Source organism: Gaeumannomyces tritici, assembly GCF_000145635.1.
Source record: "Gaeumannomyces tritici R3-111a-1 unplaced genomic scaffold supercont2.44, whole genome shotgun sequence".
Lineage (NCBI taxonomy): Eukaryota > Fungi > Ascomycota > Sordariomycetes > Magnaporthales > Magnaporthaceae > Gaeumannomyces > Gaeumannomyces tritici.
The window spans coordinates 101-16,065 of NW_008804588.1; the positions used below are offsets into that span (position 1 = coordinate 101).

Sequence of the window (15,965 nt, forward strand, 5' to 3'; positions counted from 1 at the left end):
GAATAAATTGCGGTCCAGACTTTTTTCGGGAGACCGTGGTTGGATCGTGGGCTCATCAAACCCGTCCCTGACTGGCTGCGCTTTCACGAAGTTGCCAACTTCCAGCCCATTCGCCCCTGCTCGACCATGCAGGGACAACCCGCCCAACGAAGGATCAGCGACAGCCCCAGGCGGACTGCCAGGCCGACTCAGCGCTGCGTCTAGAGGCTCGTGAACTGAGGCTGCCCTCCCGGAACGTCAAGTTCCAGCACCGCCCCTTTTCTTCGGATGCCTCATTGACTAGTTTTCAGCCGACCAGTATCAGGAGGCGTGACGAGCGGCCAGCCTCACTTTGCTTCCCGACAACGCTCAGCCCTTCCTTGGCGGAGCAGATAGACTTCTTCGCGACAGACGACTATCCAGGGTGGCATATCGGGCTACTCGCCTCCGTCTGACATGTCATGAAGCTGACAGGGCATGGACGGACAGGGAAATTTTGGTCGTGTGTGGGTTCGCAGTCGTCTCGCGACCATCTTCACGCACGCGGGGACTAACAGGATTTGGCAAGCACGGCCGCTCTGGCGGACAGCATGCATGCGTCGGGTCTCTGCCTCGGATGGCTGTCATAACAGGAACCCCTGTTGAACGCAGGGTACTTGATATCCCGCGAGAGGGAGGCGTTCGCGGGCTGGATATCCCAGCACCCTCAATAATGCAGGGGCAGCGCAGGTGGAGGTGCCCGGCTTCAGGCACTAGCCGACGGAAGATGGAGGGCGCGGTGTGAGGGAGTGCCGGAGAGATGGAGTATCATAAAGGCCCCTCGGCGCCGTCTTGGTATCTTTCTTTTTCCTCCTCTCTCTTCACGCACCTCATCCGAAGGCGACGGCCCATTCCCCGGGAGCACATTTTGTTGCTCGTCCTCTGACGTATCGCACGTCCTGTCTCTCGTTTTAGTATCCCCCCACACTCTTTTAATCCCCTTAGGGGAATCACCTTGCCTGCCATGGCCCCGTCATTCCTTACCGTCAGCGCGGCCGTTCTGGCCGCCGCTTCGGCCGCCTCGGCCCGCTCATTCCACTCGTCCCACTCATCCCACTCGTCCCACTCGTCCCACTCGTCCTACTCCCCCTCTTCTTCCCAGTCGCCGTACCAGGTCGACGATGTCTACGACCACACTAACTTCTTCGACAAGTGGAACTTCTACGTGGTATGTTGGTACCTTGGATAAGACTTTAGACTTCACATGCTGTGCTACACATTAGACCAAACCCTGACCAATGGCATATAACAGAGCAACTACTCGACGGGAAATCCGTTCGATGTCGACCCTACCCATGGGTTCGTTAACTATCGCAACCGGACGGATGCCGAGGATCTTGGCCTGATCAAGACAGAGCACGACGGTATGCGGCTGGGAGTCAACGCCAAGGACAAGTTCAAGCTGGGCAAGGGCCGTGACAGTGTGCGCCTGGAGAGCAAGCAGCTGTACACCCACGGTCTCTTCATTGCCGACTTCACGCACTTCCCAAAGCCCGTGTGCGGATCTTGGCCCGCTTACTGGATGTTCGGCGACCCGTTACCCACCGTCGGCAAGTTCGACATCTATGAGGGTTGGAACACGGCGTCCGAGAACACTATCTCTCTGCACACCGACAAGGCCTCGACGGTGGGCTCGTGCAAGCTGCTACAGAACAACGACTTCAAGGTGAAGACGGAGAACTGCGACAACCACTTCCAGAACCCGCCTTCGCAGCACCGGGGTCAGGGCTGCGGTGCCAAGGACAAGGGTGGTCTCTGGGGCAACCCCTCCGGCGGCGTCTACGCCATGGAGTGGAGCTCGGACAACATCACCGTCTGGCAGTGGTCGCACCACAGCGTCCCGTCCGACGTGCGGGATGGAAACCCCAACCCCCGTCTTTGGGGCCGCCCGGCCTTCCTCCTCAGCGGTGACAGCTGCGACATCGACCGCGTGATCAGCAAGCAGAAGCTGGTGCTCAACATCGACCTCTGCGGCGACGTGGCCGGCAACCAGGGCATCTGGGACGGCCAGGGCTGCGGCGCCAAGGCCCAGACGTGCGTCGACTATGTCGGCGACAATCCGGAGGCCTTTGAGGATGTCTTCTGGAAGGTCAAGAGCATCAAGATCTACAAGCACCAGGGATCCCAGTCTTCCACCACGATCACGTCGGCCACCACCACTGCCGCAACGACCGCGACTGACACGACTAGCACCACCGAGTCCTCGTCTACTGAGACCAGCACGTCGTGGACCAGCACTGCCGAGTCTTCGTCGACCGACACCGTCAGCATCACCAGCACCGCTGAGTCTTCGGCGACCGAGTCGAGCACATGGTCGACTAGCACCGCTGAGTCCACGTCCACCGAGATTAGCACGTCGTCGGCCAGCGCTGCCGAGGCCATCATGAGCACCGAGACGACCAGCACCGCTGAGCCCGCGAGCACCGAGGTCAGCACTGCCGAGTCGTCGACCGGGACAAGCTCATGGTCTGCCAGCAGCGCTGAGCCTTCGACCACCGAGCTCAGCACGTCTACCAGTGCTACCGAGTTGTCGACTGAGACAAGCACCTGGTCGACCGGCACCGCTGAGCCTTCGACAACGGAGGCTAGCAGCGCCACCGAGACGCTCAGCGCCACCGGGTCGTCGACCGGGACAAGCTCATGGTCTGCCAGCAGCACTGAGCCTTCGACCACCGAGATCAGCATGTCTACCAGTGTTGTCGAGTCGTCGACCGGGACAAGCACCTGGTCGACCGGCGCCGCTGAATCCTCGATCACGGAGGCTGGCATCTCCGCCAGCGCCACTGGGACGTCGACCGAGACAAGCTCGTGGTCGATCAGCACCGCTGGGCCCTCTACCGCCAAGACTAGCAGCGCTATCGAGTCGTCAATAGAGACTAGCGCAGCCTCGACCGTTATCTCCAGCTCGGCGATCGATGCTATCTTGACCGACGTGACCTCCTCATGGACCAACACCTGGATCAACCCCTCGATGACGGCGACCGCCGCTGCTACCTTCACGGATTCCTCTTCCACTGAGATGAGCACCTCCACCAAAGTCTCGTCTACTGAAGCTGGCGCTTCCACTGACGCCTCGTCAAATGAGGTTAGCACGTCTACCGCCGCTTCCGCATCGTCTACCGAAGTCAGCACCTCGACCGATACTTCTTCCACTGAAGTGACCACATCCACTGATGCCGTCTCATCCTCATCGTGGACCAACACCTCGGTGAACCCTTCGACCACGGCAATCAGCACTGATGCCGCCACGACTTCGGACTCGTCGGCGACCGAGACGAGCACTGCTAGCGACCTGGCATCGTCGTCCACCAGCACCTGGGCTAACCTTTCGGCGACCGCAGCCAGCACTGATGCTGCTGCGACTGACGTCTCTTCCGCCTTCGCTGATGCCACTTCAACAATGACCACTGCTGATGCCACCGCAACTGACGTCACTACTGGAACCATGACCTCCACCGATGCTGCTTCTACTGTTGCCAGCATCGATGCTCCTGCAACTGACGTCTCCACGGGAACCACCACGTTTGCTAATGTTACTTCAACTGCAACCACCGCTGATACTACCTCGACCGGCGTATCTACCGGAACCGCCACCTTTACCGATGTCACTTTTACTGCGGCTAGCACAGATGCTGCTTCCACTGCAGCTATCACCAATGGTGGTTCCACTGCGGCTAGCACGAATGCTCCTGCTACTGACGCCTCCACGGGAACCAGTATTTCCAGTAACGTCACTTCAACTGCGAGCACTGCTGATGCCGCCGCGACCGACATCACTACTGGAACCATGACCTCCACCGATGCTGCCTCTGCTGTCGTTAGCACCAATGCCACTTCCACTATTGCCAGCACCAATGCTCCTGCGACTGGCGTCTCTACGGGGACCACCACGTTTGCTGATGTCACTTCAACTGTGACCACCGCTGATACTACCTCGACCCACGTCTTTACCGGAACCGCCACCTTCACCAATGCCACTTCCACTGCGGCCGGCACCGATGCTACTTTCACTGCGGCTAGCACTGATGCTGCTGCTACTGATGCCTCCACGGGATCCGGTATCTCCACTGACGTTACTTCAACTGCGACCACCGCTGATGCTGCCGCGACCGACATCACTACTGGAACGATGACCTCTACGGGTGCTGCTTCCATTGCCGCCAGCACTGATGCTACGGGAACCACCACCTCTGTTGATACCACTTCCACTGTGATCACCGCTGATGCCACCCCAACTGGCGTCTCAACTGGAGCCAGCACCTCCACCGACACCAGCACTGACGCCTCATCTACGGAGCTGAGCACATCGACCGAGACCAGCACTTGGGATGCGTCCACGAGCACTGGAGTCTCTACCACGGGCTCGTCGGCTGAAACCAGCACGTCGAGCGATGACAAGACCGCTGTCGGTCCGACAGGCACTGATACCACGGGTATTCCCACAAACATTGTGTCCAGCTCGACCACCACCCACTCGACCACTTACACGGCCCCCACCTCCACCAGCGCATCTTCCACTGCTCCCACATGGACTGGCTCGGTCACGTCCGCCGGCATCTGGTCCACCGCGGCTCCTTCGTTCATCGTTAGCACCGTCACTACGACGCGCACCTACACCATCACCTCGTGCGCCCCCGGTGTCGTCTCGTGCCCCGCCCGCGGCCAGGTGACCAGCACCGTCGAGACCTATGTCACCACCAGCCCCGTGACAACCACGCCCGCACCCGCGACCACCATCTCCAAGGCGCCCGAGTCGTCGGTGACGTCGACCATCACCACTACCCGCACCTACACCATCACGTCGTGCAAGCCCACTGTCACCAACTGCCCCGTCGGCAGCGTCACCTCCAGGGTCGAGGTCTACACCACCGTCTGCCCGGCGGGCTCGCTGCCGACCCCGTCACCCACTGGTGGCAACGGTGGCAACGGCGGTTGGATCTGCACCGGCGCCAACTGTGGCGCCAACGGCAGCGGCAACCGCGACGACTGGACCTGCACCGGCCCCAACTGCGGCGCCAACGGTAGCAACAGCGACGGCTGGAAGTGCGACGGTCCCAACTGCGGCTCCACCGGTGGCAGCACCGACGGCTATAAGTGTGAAGGCCCCGGCTGTCCCAAGGGCAGCACCAGCACCACCCAGTGCAGCGGTTCCAACTGCGGTAGCAGTGGCGTCACCCAATGCAGCGGCCCCAACTGTGGCAGCAGTGGCGCCCCGCAGTGCAGTGGTCCTAACTGCGGCAGCAGTGGCGTCGCCCAGTGCAGCGGCCCCGGCTGCGGCGGCAGCTGGACCACCGTCGCCGTCCCGCCGCCCTCCAAGCCCACCGGCTCGTCGGCCGATAGCCCGCCCGCCGCCCCCTGCTCGACCTGCTCGCCGCAGCAGCCCGCTGGCCTGAAGCCCAGCGTCTCCCTCGGCAACGGTACCTCGGCGCCGGCCAAGCCCACGCTGCCCGTTGCTGCCGGCGCGAGCACCCTTGGCGCCGCCTCGGTCACGCTCGGCTTCGTGGTTGCCGGTGCCGTGCTTGCCCTCTTCTAAGAGCTTGATTCCTTTGTCTCTTTCTTTTGTCCATAACGTACTAAACTTCTTGCTTGTGTTTAAATATCGTGTAGCTATGTAGCTGGCCGGCGTTGTGATATACACCGGCAAGCAATGTATCCAAGTTTCAGGGGGTTTCGTGAGGCCAGATAATGTCTTGGATATACCGGTCGGAAAAATAGAAATACAAGCCACCTTATACCTGAAGTTGTCTGTTCCCATTTGCTGCCATGTCATGTGAAACGAGCCCAAGTCCTGGCGCTTTGAGTATAGTCACAATGTGCAATCGAGAGTCCAAGTCGTCTTCCCCGTGTTGATCGGGAATCGCCGACGACCCGGATCCCTGAATGATGACCCGCCTCCTTATGCAGGGGAACCCCGCGGGCCATGTTCTGGTGCCGTCATGTTCCGTGGCACGGCATTGCACTTGCATCCCATGATCGGATGTGTTTATATTTTGTCCTCCCTGGTCCTCCTTCTCCTGCCTAGAGCAGTAGGTACTCGTCTCATCGCCCTGTGCTTCTATGGGAGGCGGCGGGGTCTCCCGCCTCCTGAGGCTCGGCTTGGGTATGTGTACCCTTGCCTCCGGCGAGTGCGTCTACGGTTACTGGCCGGGTGTTTGCGATCCTTTGTTCGATCTTGACGTCTCCCCGTTCAAGATCTTTGCGCCTGTACCTACCCCAGCCAAGCAAAAAAAAAAAGGGGGGAAGGGGTGCACAGAGGCGGGGATCGGCAGTTTGCGCAGATTAAGGAAACAAAGGACCCGGCCTTTTGACAGGGGCCGTGTGGCCAACCGAGAGAGCACAAGGGATTCTGGTGCCATGGCAAGGCGATGCGGCCACCCGACCACCACTACATTCATGTCTCTGCGACTCCTGTTAGTCCTGCCCTTGATGGAGCGCGCTGAATACACGTATACGTGTGGAATGGGAGGCGGATGACGAAGTTCGTAGGCTCGGGACAGTGTTGCGACGCGAATCCAGAAATTATCGAAAGGAGTTGCAATCGTGCTATGCCGGCGCCAACGTCTGGCGCCAGGAGTATAGGCTCATCATACGGCCCACCTTTTCACTATTTCCTGCCTGTGCCAACCCGTGATGTTTACAGTGCCCTCTACCATGCTAGCTTCAACTTTCCCAGATCAAAACCTCCTCAGACACGCAACGAAGAGTAGCCTGCCGTCTTGAAGCACACAAAAAAAACCCCCAAAAAAACCCCCACTACGATGCCTGTCCCCCTTGGCCCTGGCCTCCTTGCTGCTGCTGCCACTGCCACTGCATCCAGCGCTCCCTCATGTGCCTCTCGCACTCGACGTTCTGATCCCAGACACTCCTGAGCTTGCGTACCCGGCGGCAGCGGTGCTGGGGGTCGTTGCGGGCGTAGTGGCAGTACGACTGCAGCCGCTGCTCCGAGCACCCGCACGTGAAGATGAACTCTTCGAAATCGCACATGGTCTAGTTTGGGCGTTAGGACTCGAAGGACGTGTTATCTCCTGGAATGGTGGCTTACAGGAATACCAGGTGTGGTAGAGGCCGATGTGGATGCTAAAGCAACCCCTAGTAATCAAGCTCAGTGGCTGGCTGGCTGGCTGGCTTTTTTTCGGTGTGGTTGATTTGGATCTGGGGGCTCACGCCAGGAGTACTATAGCCGTATATTCCAGTACCGATGGTCAAACGATGAGGAATGGAGGCCCGAACCTGGGATGGGTTCCAGACCTAAATACTCACCCGGCCTCGCTTAACACCTACCCCAAGACCACAGCCAAGGGCACAGTCGACGAGAGTGGCAGACGGTGAGCCTGAGTGTGGTGTCATCATCTCCTGCATCACCAGTTCCCTAGGCTTGCATCAGGGTGCGGCAGGGGAAGCCATATCTGCAACACAGGCGTGGCCCTCGACGACATATCACACATACACCCCCCTCCCTTGTGGGGAAGACCTTTCGGTGGCTCCCGTCCTGCCACAAACTCCTGCTCGCGCAGCAGAACAAGACACAAGACGCCCCCCCAATCACCCACTTGACCTTTTCAACCGCCGCCACATTTTAGGAGCTGCGGGGAACCCCGGGTGAGGATGAGGGAAGGTTTGTGTAGGATGGCAGGATAGTTTCCATATGAGGGTGTGACACATTTGTTTGCCCCCTTGTGTCAGGAGGAGAGGTGCGTGTGATACGAACAAGGAGATGATTGCCTGCCTGTCTGCTTGGGGCTACGTGCCGTGGCAGTCCAAAGCGGCGGCCACTCGGGGTCGATCTCGACAGGCGGCTTCGTGTATGGAGAAGCGAGGCGCGCACTCCGAAGTTAGCGCCAGCGAGAAGGCAGTTGTCGACGCAAACATGGCGACGAACCCCCCCATGCCTGCCGCAGACAAATAAGACTCCCCTTATTGGCCGGAAGGAGGACGGCGGCCGGCTGCGAGATGGCGAATCCGGGTTGCCGCGCCATCAGCCGGCAAAGAGAAATTGAAAAGCCCCCCTCCCTCGGATTGCCATCCGGCGTTCCGCGTCCTGGCAGAAACCCAGAGCCTGGCTCCTGGGTAGCTGGCTCTCAGCAGGAGGAAATCCAAGCCTGCGTCAAGGCTGCTCCGGCGGGCAAACATCGGGGTGTGCATGGATAGGAAAAAGAAAATGCAACCCTATCATGTTTGAGGGGCTTTTCTTGTCGACATGAGTGGCTGGGTGGGCTCGTAGGGATGGGCAATAAAGCGGGGAGGGGTCCTGTAGTTTGTCCCCTTGGCTGTTGATTCGATATGACAACGAAAGTAGCGACAGGATACCACCCTCATCTGGTCGCACAAGCCAATCCTGACCGCTTGGCTCATGCAGCCTCCCGCCCTGCGGACAAGGGCTTTTTTTTTTTTGGGAAAGCTGCCTGCCTGCCGCCCGCTCAACGTAGTAATGCTCTTTTCGCGCACGTCGACGTCTCTCTCTTCTCCTAGATAGGCGTTGGCATGTTCATAGCAGACTCTGCAGCGGATGATACCCAAGCTGGACACCCCACCCCGTCTCGTCTTGATGACGTGGGCCGCCAATATTGGGTCTGACGAGCAAGCTCAAGGCGGGTGGGACCGGCCATCGCACTTGTCGGGGAGCGGCGCCCCGTCTCTCTCCCCCGTCGGCCCCAGGGCCTGGCCGCCAGGGGTAGGAGGAAGGAAAAGCGGCCGAGACCCTCCCAACCCCCCCGCTGGGGATGGTCGAATGTGCCACCTCGAGCCACCTCGATCAGGTGAGGAGGGGGGCCATGGTAGGGAAACAATCGCCTATTTATGCCCCATGGAGTGGGCTTGACCGCGGTCCCAGGTCGGACATGGAGGAGGTGCCGGGCGTCAAAAAGAGTGCGCGCGGGAGCGGATGGGTGGGTGTTTCCTGCGGGGAACCGAGACTCCATATGGCCCCAACAGCTGTCAGAGTCGGCGAGACACAAAGGAAGGGCTCTGGAAGGGAAGAGCCGGCGAGCGGGCGGGGCGGACGGACGGACGGACGGGGACCAGGGTCGGGATCAGAGGGTTAGACAGGGGCCATGGGAGGGAGATGTGACGCCTGGGCTTGGGGGTGGGATGTTTGGCTCTAAAACCCAGGCCAGGCCGGGCGGCCGGGCCAGCATTGCTTGGTGTAGGTCGTCTCGGCGTTGGTGAGGAGGAGAGGTGGGTGTGGAGCAGGCCTTGGGAGCAGGCCCTGGGAGGTGCGCCACGGTGAAGCAAACAAACAATCTGCGCTCCAGCACACACAGACCTGCCCTATCATTGGGCAGTTGCAGAGAGTATGCAGCAGCAAGGATGTAGGGGATACATGCAATTCGGTTGTTGTCGGGTACCAGGGGAGGCGTGGCTGAGTGCTGGATGTGAAGTCGCTATCTCGGCCTCGTGGGCTGGGGCTAGGCCGCTCTCCAACACAAACTGCACCGATATCTAAGCCAGCGCTGGAGCTTTGCTTTATCAGCCCCTTGATACCGACACTGACAGGATGTGAGGGAAAGGGCGCCAAGGGTAATGGCCGCTTCAGTGCCCGGGAAGGAAAATGAATGTTGATTGATATCGATTTCGCCATCTGCTCAGTTGGTATGCCGACCAGATGCTGCCGAGGTATCCAATAAATAGCCAATAGTCTCCCACCAGCAACTTGACAGCTTCATCATCTTCCACCTCATCCTTAGCTCGGTTAGCCTTTTTTGATAAACGAGGGCTAGCTTGTGGAACAGTGACTTGACTTTGTGATGGGAGAAGTGCGGGCGCCCCATCACAAGCAGGGCGTATCCTCCCAGACCGGATTACACTTCATCGAGGTATACTCTCATCCAGCCGACCTATCCAATTGAGGTCGAGATTATTATCATTGATAATGGTCGCTATCGGCTCCAGTGATAGGCTTGCCACGGCAGTCGGGCCTAGAACCCCACCTACAAGTCCCAGCCCAAGTCGCAAGAAGGCTGCGCAAGCCTCTTCTCACAGCGAGCATGGTATCTGGACTATGAAACGATTTGTCAGAGAGTTCCAATGTACTCAAGGAGCAGAAAATTTCGAGGGTACAATTGAGGCTCTCCGGGTAAGTGCAAACAAGCTATCCTGTTTGCTGCTATAACTTGGGGATACACTCTTTGCAGGCCATTTTTACAGCGCCGTAAAGTACCTGCTTTTAGAATAGACTGCTTGTGTGGAGGGTGAGACCTTGCTGGAGTGTCAAGGAATCCATGTGGTCCGTGCGGGGTACGTATCGCTAAGGACTGCTGCGGCTGCCTTGAGGGGGGACAAGCGGGAGGCGAACCACGCAGCCAAAACCCCGTGGTCCGCCTAGAAAACGGCAACCGCCCAGAAAGGCGGCCGTCGCCGTCGACACACCACAATCTTGCCAAGAGAAGAAGAAAGAAAAAAGGAAGGAGCCCAGCCAGCACATTGCGGCTCTTTGCTTTCGCGCAGCGACCCAGGCTGTCTTCTGACCAAGGGCGCCCTCCTCGCCCACCCTGCCATTGAGCCTGCCGCCGCTGCCTTTTCCATCCCGCGTTTTCCTTGCACCAACTCATTCCTCGACACGACCGCTGTCATTGATGCTCTGAGCAAGAGGATGGTCCAGCGTCAATCCTTGACGGCCCCCTCTCGAGCCTTAGCCACCAGGCCTTGACTACACTGTCGCTGCTAGCTTCCTATTGCGCCTGTCGAGTCTGTTGCGCCTGTCGAGTCTGCCTTGGAGCACGGTGCTGTCCCTTTCTAGACCCACGCCCCCCTACCCAAATCCTCCTTTTCCGCCTGGGCTGGTGATCTCTTGATCTTGCCCGCACGCTCAAGTCGACTCAACCCACAGCGTCGCGCCCGAGCCATCTCGCGCCACGTCGCTGTTCGGTTATTCCGTCTCATTTTGCCTGACCACGCTCCTGGCATTTATTTCCTGCCTAGGCCCAGGCTTTCTGGCGTTCGTCGCAAAGGCGCGCTCCCTGCTTCTTGGCCCCACCCGTCGGGCTGACAGCGTCCATCTCCCGCCCTCCAGCTAACTGCGCAACGGCGCTGTGGCTTGCTTGTGCAGTCCAAACGACGTCAGCCGTATCGCTTCCTTTTTAACCCCTCCAAGGCCACCACCACCGCCGCCACGCCTACGAGAGAAAACGCAAGCCTGCTGCCCTGCTGCCCTGCACGACTGCATCTGTCCTGTCCAGTTTGACGCCCGTTGTGCTGCGCCCCTGAACATTCTTTTCCTTCCTTCATCTACTTCCAAACGTCCCTTCCACCCCCCACATCTCTCCCTCGACCATCACGCGCCACCGCCACTCACTTGCCCACTCACTTGCCTTTTTCCCCAGCCGGGCCTTTTCCGTGCCTTGTCGCCGAAACGGTCGATAAGATGAACGGCAGCGGCGCAAACGCGGCATCGCCCGCTCACTCGATGCCGGGTAGCCACTCGCGGCCCGTGCTGGGCTCTGCTCAGGGGCCAGATAAAATCCCCAGACAACTCCAGAACCAGCAAATGGGCATGCCTGCTAGCATGCTCGACTTCTATGTGCTCCAGCAGGATGGCCCATATTTTGCCGGTCTGAGATCTCAGCGGCAGAGCCAAGCGCACTTGGGGAACATTACCGGGCTACCCCCGGCTTTCCACCAATATCGGACGACATTCACTCCCTCCGAGTCCTCGGTCGTTCCTCCCAGCAACGCGACAGACTCGGGGTACGGGAGCGGTCATCGCCCCAGCGTCGGAATTCCCTCGACCTATGGAGGGGACGCGGACCATTTGACCGACACCCAGAGCGTGACGGGCCGGATGGAAGATCTGTCCACCTCCAACCTCTCCAACTTCCCTATCGACCACAGTTCCCAACGGAGCGCCAACATCGCCAGCTGGAGCCAGCCCGATGAGCGACTGATGCCAAACAACGGCAATAATCAAGTGCTCGACGCCAATGAGTGTCATCTTTGCCACGAAAATCACAGGACACCTTCAGACCTGAAGTGAGTCTACCACAGCGGGCAGTCTCACCTGCAACAGTTCTTATCTGGCCCTGCCATCAACTGACCCTAGAGAGTATTATCCACCACCAGAAAACACATAGCCCGCCATACGAGGCCGCACCTTTGTCAGGTAGCCAATTGCCCGCGTACCCGGGGCTTCAGCACTGCCAATGATCTGGCACGACACACCCGCAGCAGACACCCAGATATCAATGCCCAGGGGCATTTTTACAAGTGCAAACTGGGGCTCTGTGCGAATGGGCGCAAGCTTTGGCCTCGGGCTGATAACTTTCGGCAACACTTGGTGAGGAAGCACGGCTATCTTGCCACTACCGAGAACATCGACGAGTTCATTTGCAGCGTGGCAGAGCCGGCAGCCGAGTCCAGTGGTAACAATCCCGTCGGCATGCACACCACTGATGTTGGCTCGGACCCCGTCGCAATCCAATCGCTTGCCTCGCGCGCCCTTGGGACCCGAGTTGGCCTGGAAGTCGGTCAGACTGACAGCCGTATGGCCGATCCCAACCTGGATTTTTCTCACCATGACAGCTCCATGGTTGGCATCCAATTCTCTGGAATGGCCCCGCCCACCGACAGTGCAAACCAGGTCGAACTTCGCCACTCGGATGATGGGCAGGTCATGCATTCCAGACGCGAAGACCTCCACCAAGATCTCCACATAGACTCTGCCTTGCCGCAAGCACCATATCCCTTCTCGAGATCCGACGCGCTAGAAACGTGGTCTGGAGACGAGCCGGTTCGAAGTTCTACCCCGGAGCCTGCCCTGGCCACTGGGAACCCCCACATTACAATTTACCAAGATGGACAGTCGAGCAGCCGCCTCCAGCTCTACCCTCCTGTCGCCACTGGTCTATCAAGCAGTGGGAGGCTCTCGGTAGGCTCCGAGGCTGACCCAAATCATGACACTTTTGTGGATCTGGACGAAGATCGCGCGTCCGATTGCCAGCCCACGGATCCCCACGACGATCAGGATCTTCCCGACGAGGACGACAGTTCGGTAACCAATCCCGAGACAGAACCTCGGTCAATCCCGACCATCTCGCTTGAAGAGGTTGCTCAGGAGCCTGTGCCAAGCCCGATTGCCGAGAGCGTTCCCAAGATGTCTCGCCCTACACCGAGCGAAGGCCACAGTACTGGCGCAATGGTTCCCCTGGAATTGGAGAACCTTCTCAAGCAGGTAGAGGAGACTGATGGCCCTAGAACGCTTGACAAGATCCTGGAGAAGTTCGGGTACGAGAAATCGGGGTCATCTTCTTCAAAGTCAAAGAAGTCGCCTTGCAGCAACAACAGTGGGGGCAGCGGGCCCAGCGTGGTTTGCAAGTTTCAGAATTGTGGTGCATCCTTCCACCGAGAGTGCGAGCTAAGGTATGTATATGATATCTTCCCTCCACTTGGACGCTCACGGCCAGGTTTCGGATTCTAATCGATATTGGACCGGCAGGAAGCACATGAAGCGGCATGACAGGCCGTACGGATGTACGTTCAAAGCGTGCACAAAACGATTCGGCAGCAAGAGCGATTGGAAGCGCCACGAAAACAGCCAGCACAGCCCAGTGGACGTCTGGAAATGCGACGAATATGCCAGACCACTACCAGGTCGCAGTCCCAATGAGCAGAGATGCGGCAAGGTTTGCTATCGGCGCGAGACCTTCAAGGCCCACCTCCAACGAGAGCACGGGTTTGACGTGTCCCTGTCCACCGGCAATGCCCATCGCGTCGCCGCAAAACTTGCATCATGCCGAAGAGGGGAGCAGGATTGTGAATCTGCATTTTGGTGTGGCTTCTGCGTTCGCCGGGTCGACGCAGTCGAGAACGATGGCCGCGGGACCGAGCGGTTTAATCATATCGACGCCCACTTGAGCGGCCGAAACATGAAGATACGGCACTTTGACGAGTGGAGATACGACGACCACGATGGGCCGTCGCATCTTGATGCAGGGCCTTCATCCGCCGCCCAATCGACATCAGGGGGTTCTGGGCGGTCCTTTACCAGCTCTCCGTCCAGCGACTCTTCTCGGGACAAGCGGCGTTCTGGGACCAACCACGAGGAGCACACAAGGCGCGCCAAGCGCCCAAAGGTCGGAGGATCCTCAGTTTGGTTTTGTGTAAGTCTCCCTTGATTCCCGTGTCCGATCCATATCCAGGGCGCTGACTTTCGACGTCTCCAGTGCGACTGCAACTATTTCAACTTGGTAGCCCTCGCGGATACCTGCGGAGGCGGCGGTTCCAACCCAGACTGCACACACTCTCGTTGCCCCAACTGTTCTGTCATGGAGTCTCATGCAGAAATGGATCTCCCCGAGGTGACGTGAATGGTCTGGCCTCCTCTTGGTACTACTTTCCCTTTCACTGCCATGATGTATCATGATAACGACGATGACGGCGTTGACGAACTGAAGGATTGTTTGGATCACATGCATATTTTAATCGCTACCTCGTATGTTGCTGTCGAGGGATACAACCGTATTTCTTTCTTGTCCGGTTTTTTTTTTTCCTTTCCTTCTCAGACGGCAGCGGTGGAAAGCATGATATCCTCCCGGTTTTTCTTTGGTATTTTCAGCAATGCTTGGCCTGTTTCAAAAGCACTTCGTCGTCGGGGACCACTTGCTCATCTGTCATCTACGTCGATTTTATACGCAAATAGTGACAATCTTGTGGGTTACAAACAAAATCCCCAACCTGTCCACGTCGCCGGGCACGACTGCCCGACCCCCTGCTGGAGATAATCAGCATTGACGGCAAGCGTGCCTTCTTTCTTTATTGTTTCTTTCTTTCCCTCTTCTCGTGTGTAACACCTCCATCCTAGCGTCGTCGGGGCTTGCTAAAAATGGCCCCCGGCGCCGCCCAGTGACTACCCCATGTCTCCTGGTGTCAAACCGCACGTCTGGGACCGGAACCACATCCGTATCTATATGGCTAGACTGGACTCATCCGCCTCGTGGTTAACTCGGAGGGGGTGCGCGTGTGCGTGTGTGGCTGGGACTTTGGTGATTTCTCGGACATTGGCCCGCCCAATGGGGGAGAGGGTGGAAGATGGTCACGCCTGCTTCGTCTACTCCTTCCCATTTTCTCGCTCTCGTTTCCCTCGTTCTTCTTCTATTTCCCGCCAGGTGTGGACACGCGTGCGTGTGGTGGTAGTAGTGTTATTTCGTCCCTAGTCTCGGTCAGAAAGATTTCAAAGCAGATCATGACCTGTCCTTTTTTTTTTCAGCCTCTTTTTCTTTCACCCACATTACACACATCACATTCTCTCCGCCCTCTCGTAATGTCCCTTCTTCTTCTTCTTTCCCCGCTCCTCAATGCCCCGAGAGCACGCAAGGCGTGCCAGCAAAAAAAAAGCAAAGCAAGGAGGAAAGAGAAAAAAACACGACCCTTCGCTGCAGGCAGGTGACCCGCTGCCTAATCGGCTTCTTGCTTCCTTTTTCTCCTTTGCTTCCTTTTTCTCCTTTGCTTCCTTTTTCTCCTTTGCTTCCTTTTTCTCCTTTGCTTCCTTTTTCTCCTTTGCTTCCTTTTTCTCCTTTGCTTCCTTTTTCTCCTTTGCTTCCTTTTTCTCCTTTGCTTCCTTTTTTTTCCTTCACGCGAACCACCACCCACGCACCCACCCAACCAGCAAGCAATAAAGCAGCAAGTATTGCAGCAGCGCGGCTACCTGCATGAGCGGCCGCCCAACACGTGTACCGACGACCCCTCCGTCTCCTTTTCTCCCCCCCCTTCTCAAGCCCACACCGAAGACGCCTTGATTTTGCTTTGGGTGTTTTTTTTTATTATTATTACCCTTCCCACCCCCTATTTCTTTTGTTTCTCTCCTCTGTTCCCCTCTTGGGAATAGATGCGTGTCGATCGCTGTGCCCAGCTTCGGTAGTGCGTCTCGCAGCGTGCGGCTGACGTTTTCTCTCCCCCCGCCCTTCCGGGTGATGCAATACGTGATTTTGTTTCCTTCTCGCCGTGTCATCTGGCGGTAC

The 15,965-nt window shown here is 58.2% G+C and overlaps 4 protein-coding genes across 5 annotated transcripts; 3 read left to right on the plus strand and 1 right to left on the minus strand.

The window, feature by feature from the left end:
* Positions 1–982: 982 nt before the first annotated feature.
* GGTG_13740 (mixed-linked glucanase) lies at positions 983–5,758 on the plus strand (the record flags this gene model as incomplete). The annotated part of the gene is made up of 2 exons (XM_009231658.1): positions 983–1,186; positions 1,271–5,758. 2 exons carry the CDS (start codon positions 983–985, stop codon positions 5,549–5,551), a joined length of 4,485 nt encoding a protein of 1,494 aa, XP_009229922.1. The 3' UTR covers positions 5,552–5,758.
* A 996-nt stretch (positions 5,759–6,754) lies between these two features.
* Positions 6,755–7,389, minus strand: GGTG_13741 (the record flags this gene model as incomplete). 2 transcript variants are annotated; one of them, XM_009231659.1, is made up of 3 exons in its annotated part: positions 7,300–7,389; positions 7,061–7,192; positions 6,772–7,005 (listed from the first exon to the last, which is right to left on the minus strand). In XM_009231659.1, exon 3 carries the CDS (start codon positions 7,000–7,002, stop codon positions 6,772–6,774), a length of 231 nt encoding a protein of 76 aa, XP_009229923.1. In that variant the 5' UTR covers positions 7,003–7,005; positions 7,061–7,192; positions 7,300–7,389. The 2 variants fall into 2 exon arrangements, with proteins under 2 accessions (XP_009229924.1, XP_009229923.1); XM_009231660.1 differs by lacking the exon at positions 7,300–7,389 and having other exon boundaries at positions 6,755–7,005; positions 7,061–7,288.
* Positions 7,390–8,738: 1,349 nt separating this feature from the next.
* On the plus strand, positions 8,739–9,244 carry GGTG_13742 (hypothetical protein; the record flags this gene model as incomplete). Its single annotated transcript, XM_009231661.1, has 2 exons — positions 8,739–8,883; positions 9,132–9,244. 2 exons carry the CDS (start codon positions 8,739–8,741, stop codon positions 9,242–9,244), a joined length of 258 nt encoding a protein of 85 aa, XP_009229925.1.
* Positions 9,245–10,322: 1,078 nt separating this feature from the next.
* GGTG_13743 (hypothetical protein) lies at positions 10,323–14,752 on the plus strand. The gene is made up of 4 exons (XM_009231662.1): positions 10,323–11,982; positions 12,073–13,368; positions 13,445–14,108; positions 14,172–14,752. Exons 1-4 carry the CDS (start codon positions 11,378–11,380, stop codon positions 14,313–14,315), a joined length of 2,709 nt encoding a protein of 902 aa, XP_009229926.1. The 5' UTR covers positions 10,323–11,377; the 3' UTR covers positions 14,316–14,752.
* Positions 14,753–15,965: the final 1,213 nt, after the last annotated feature.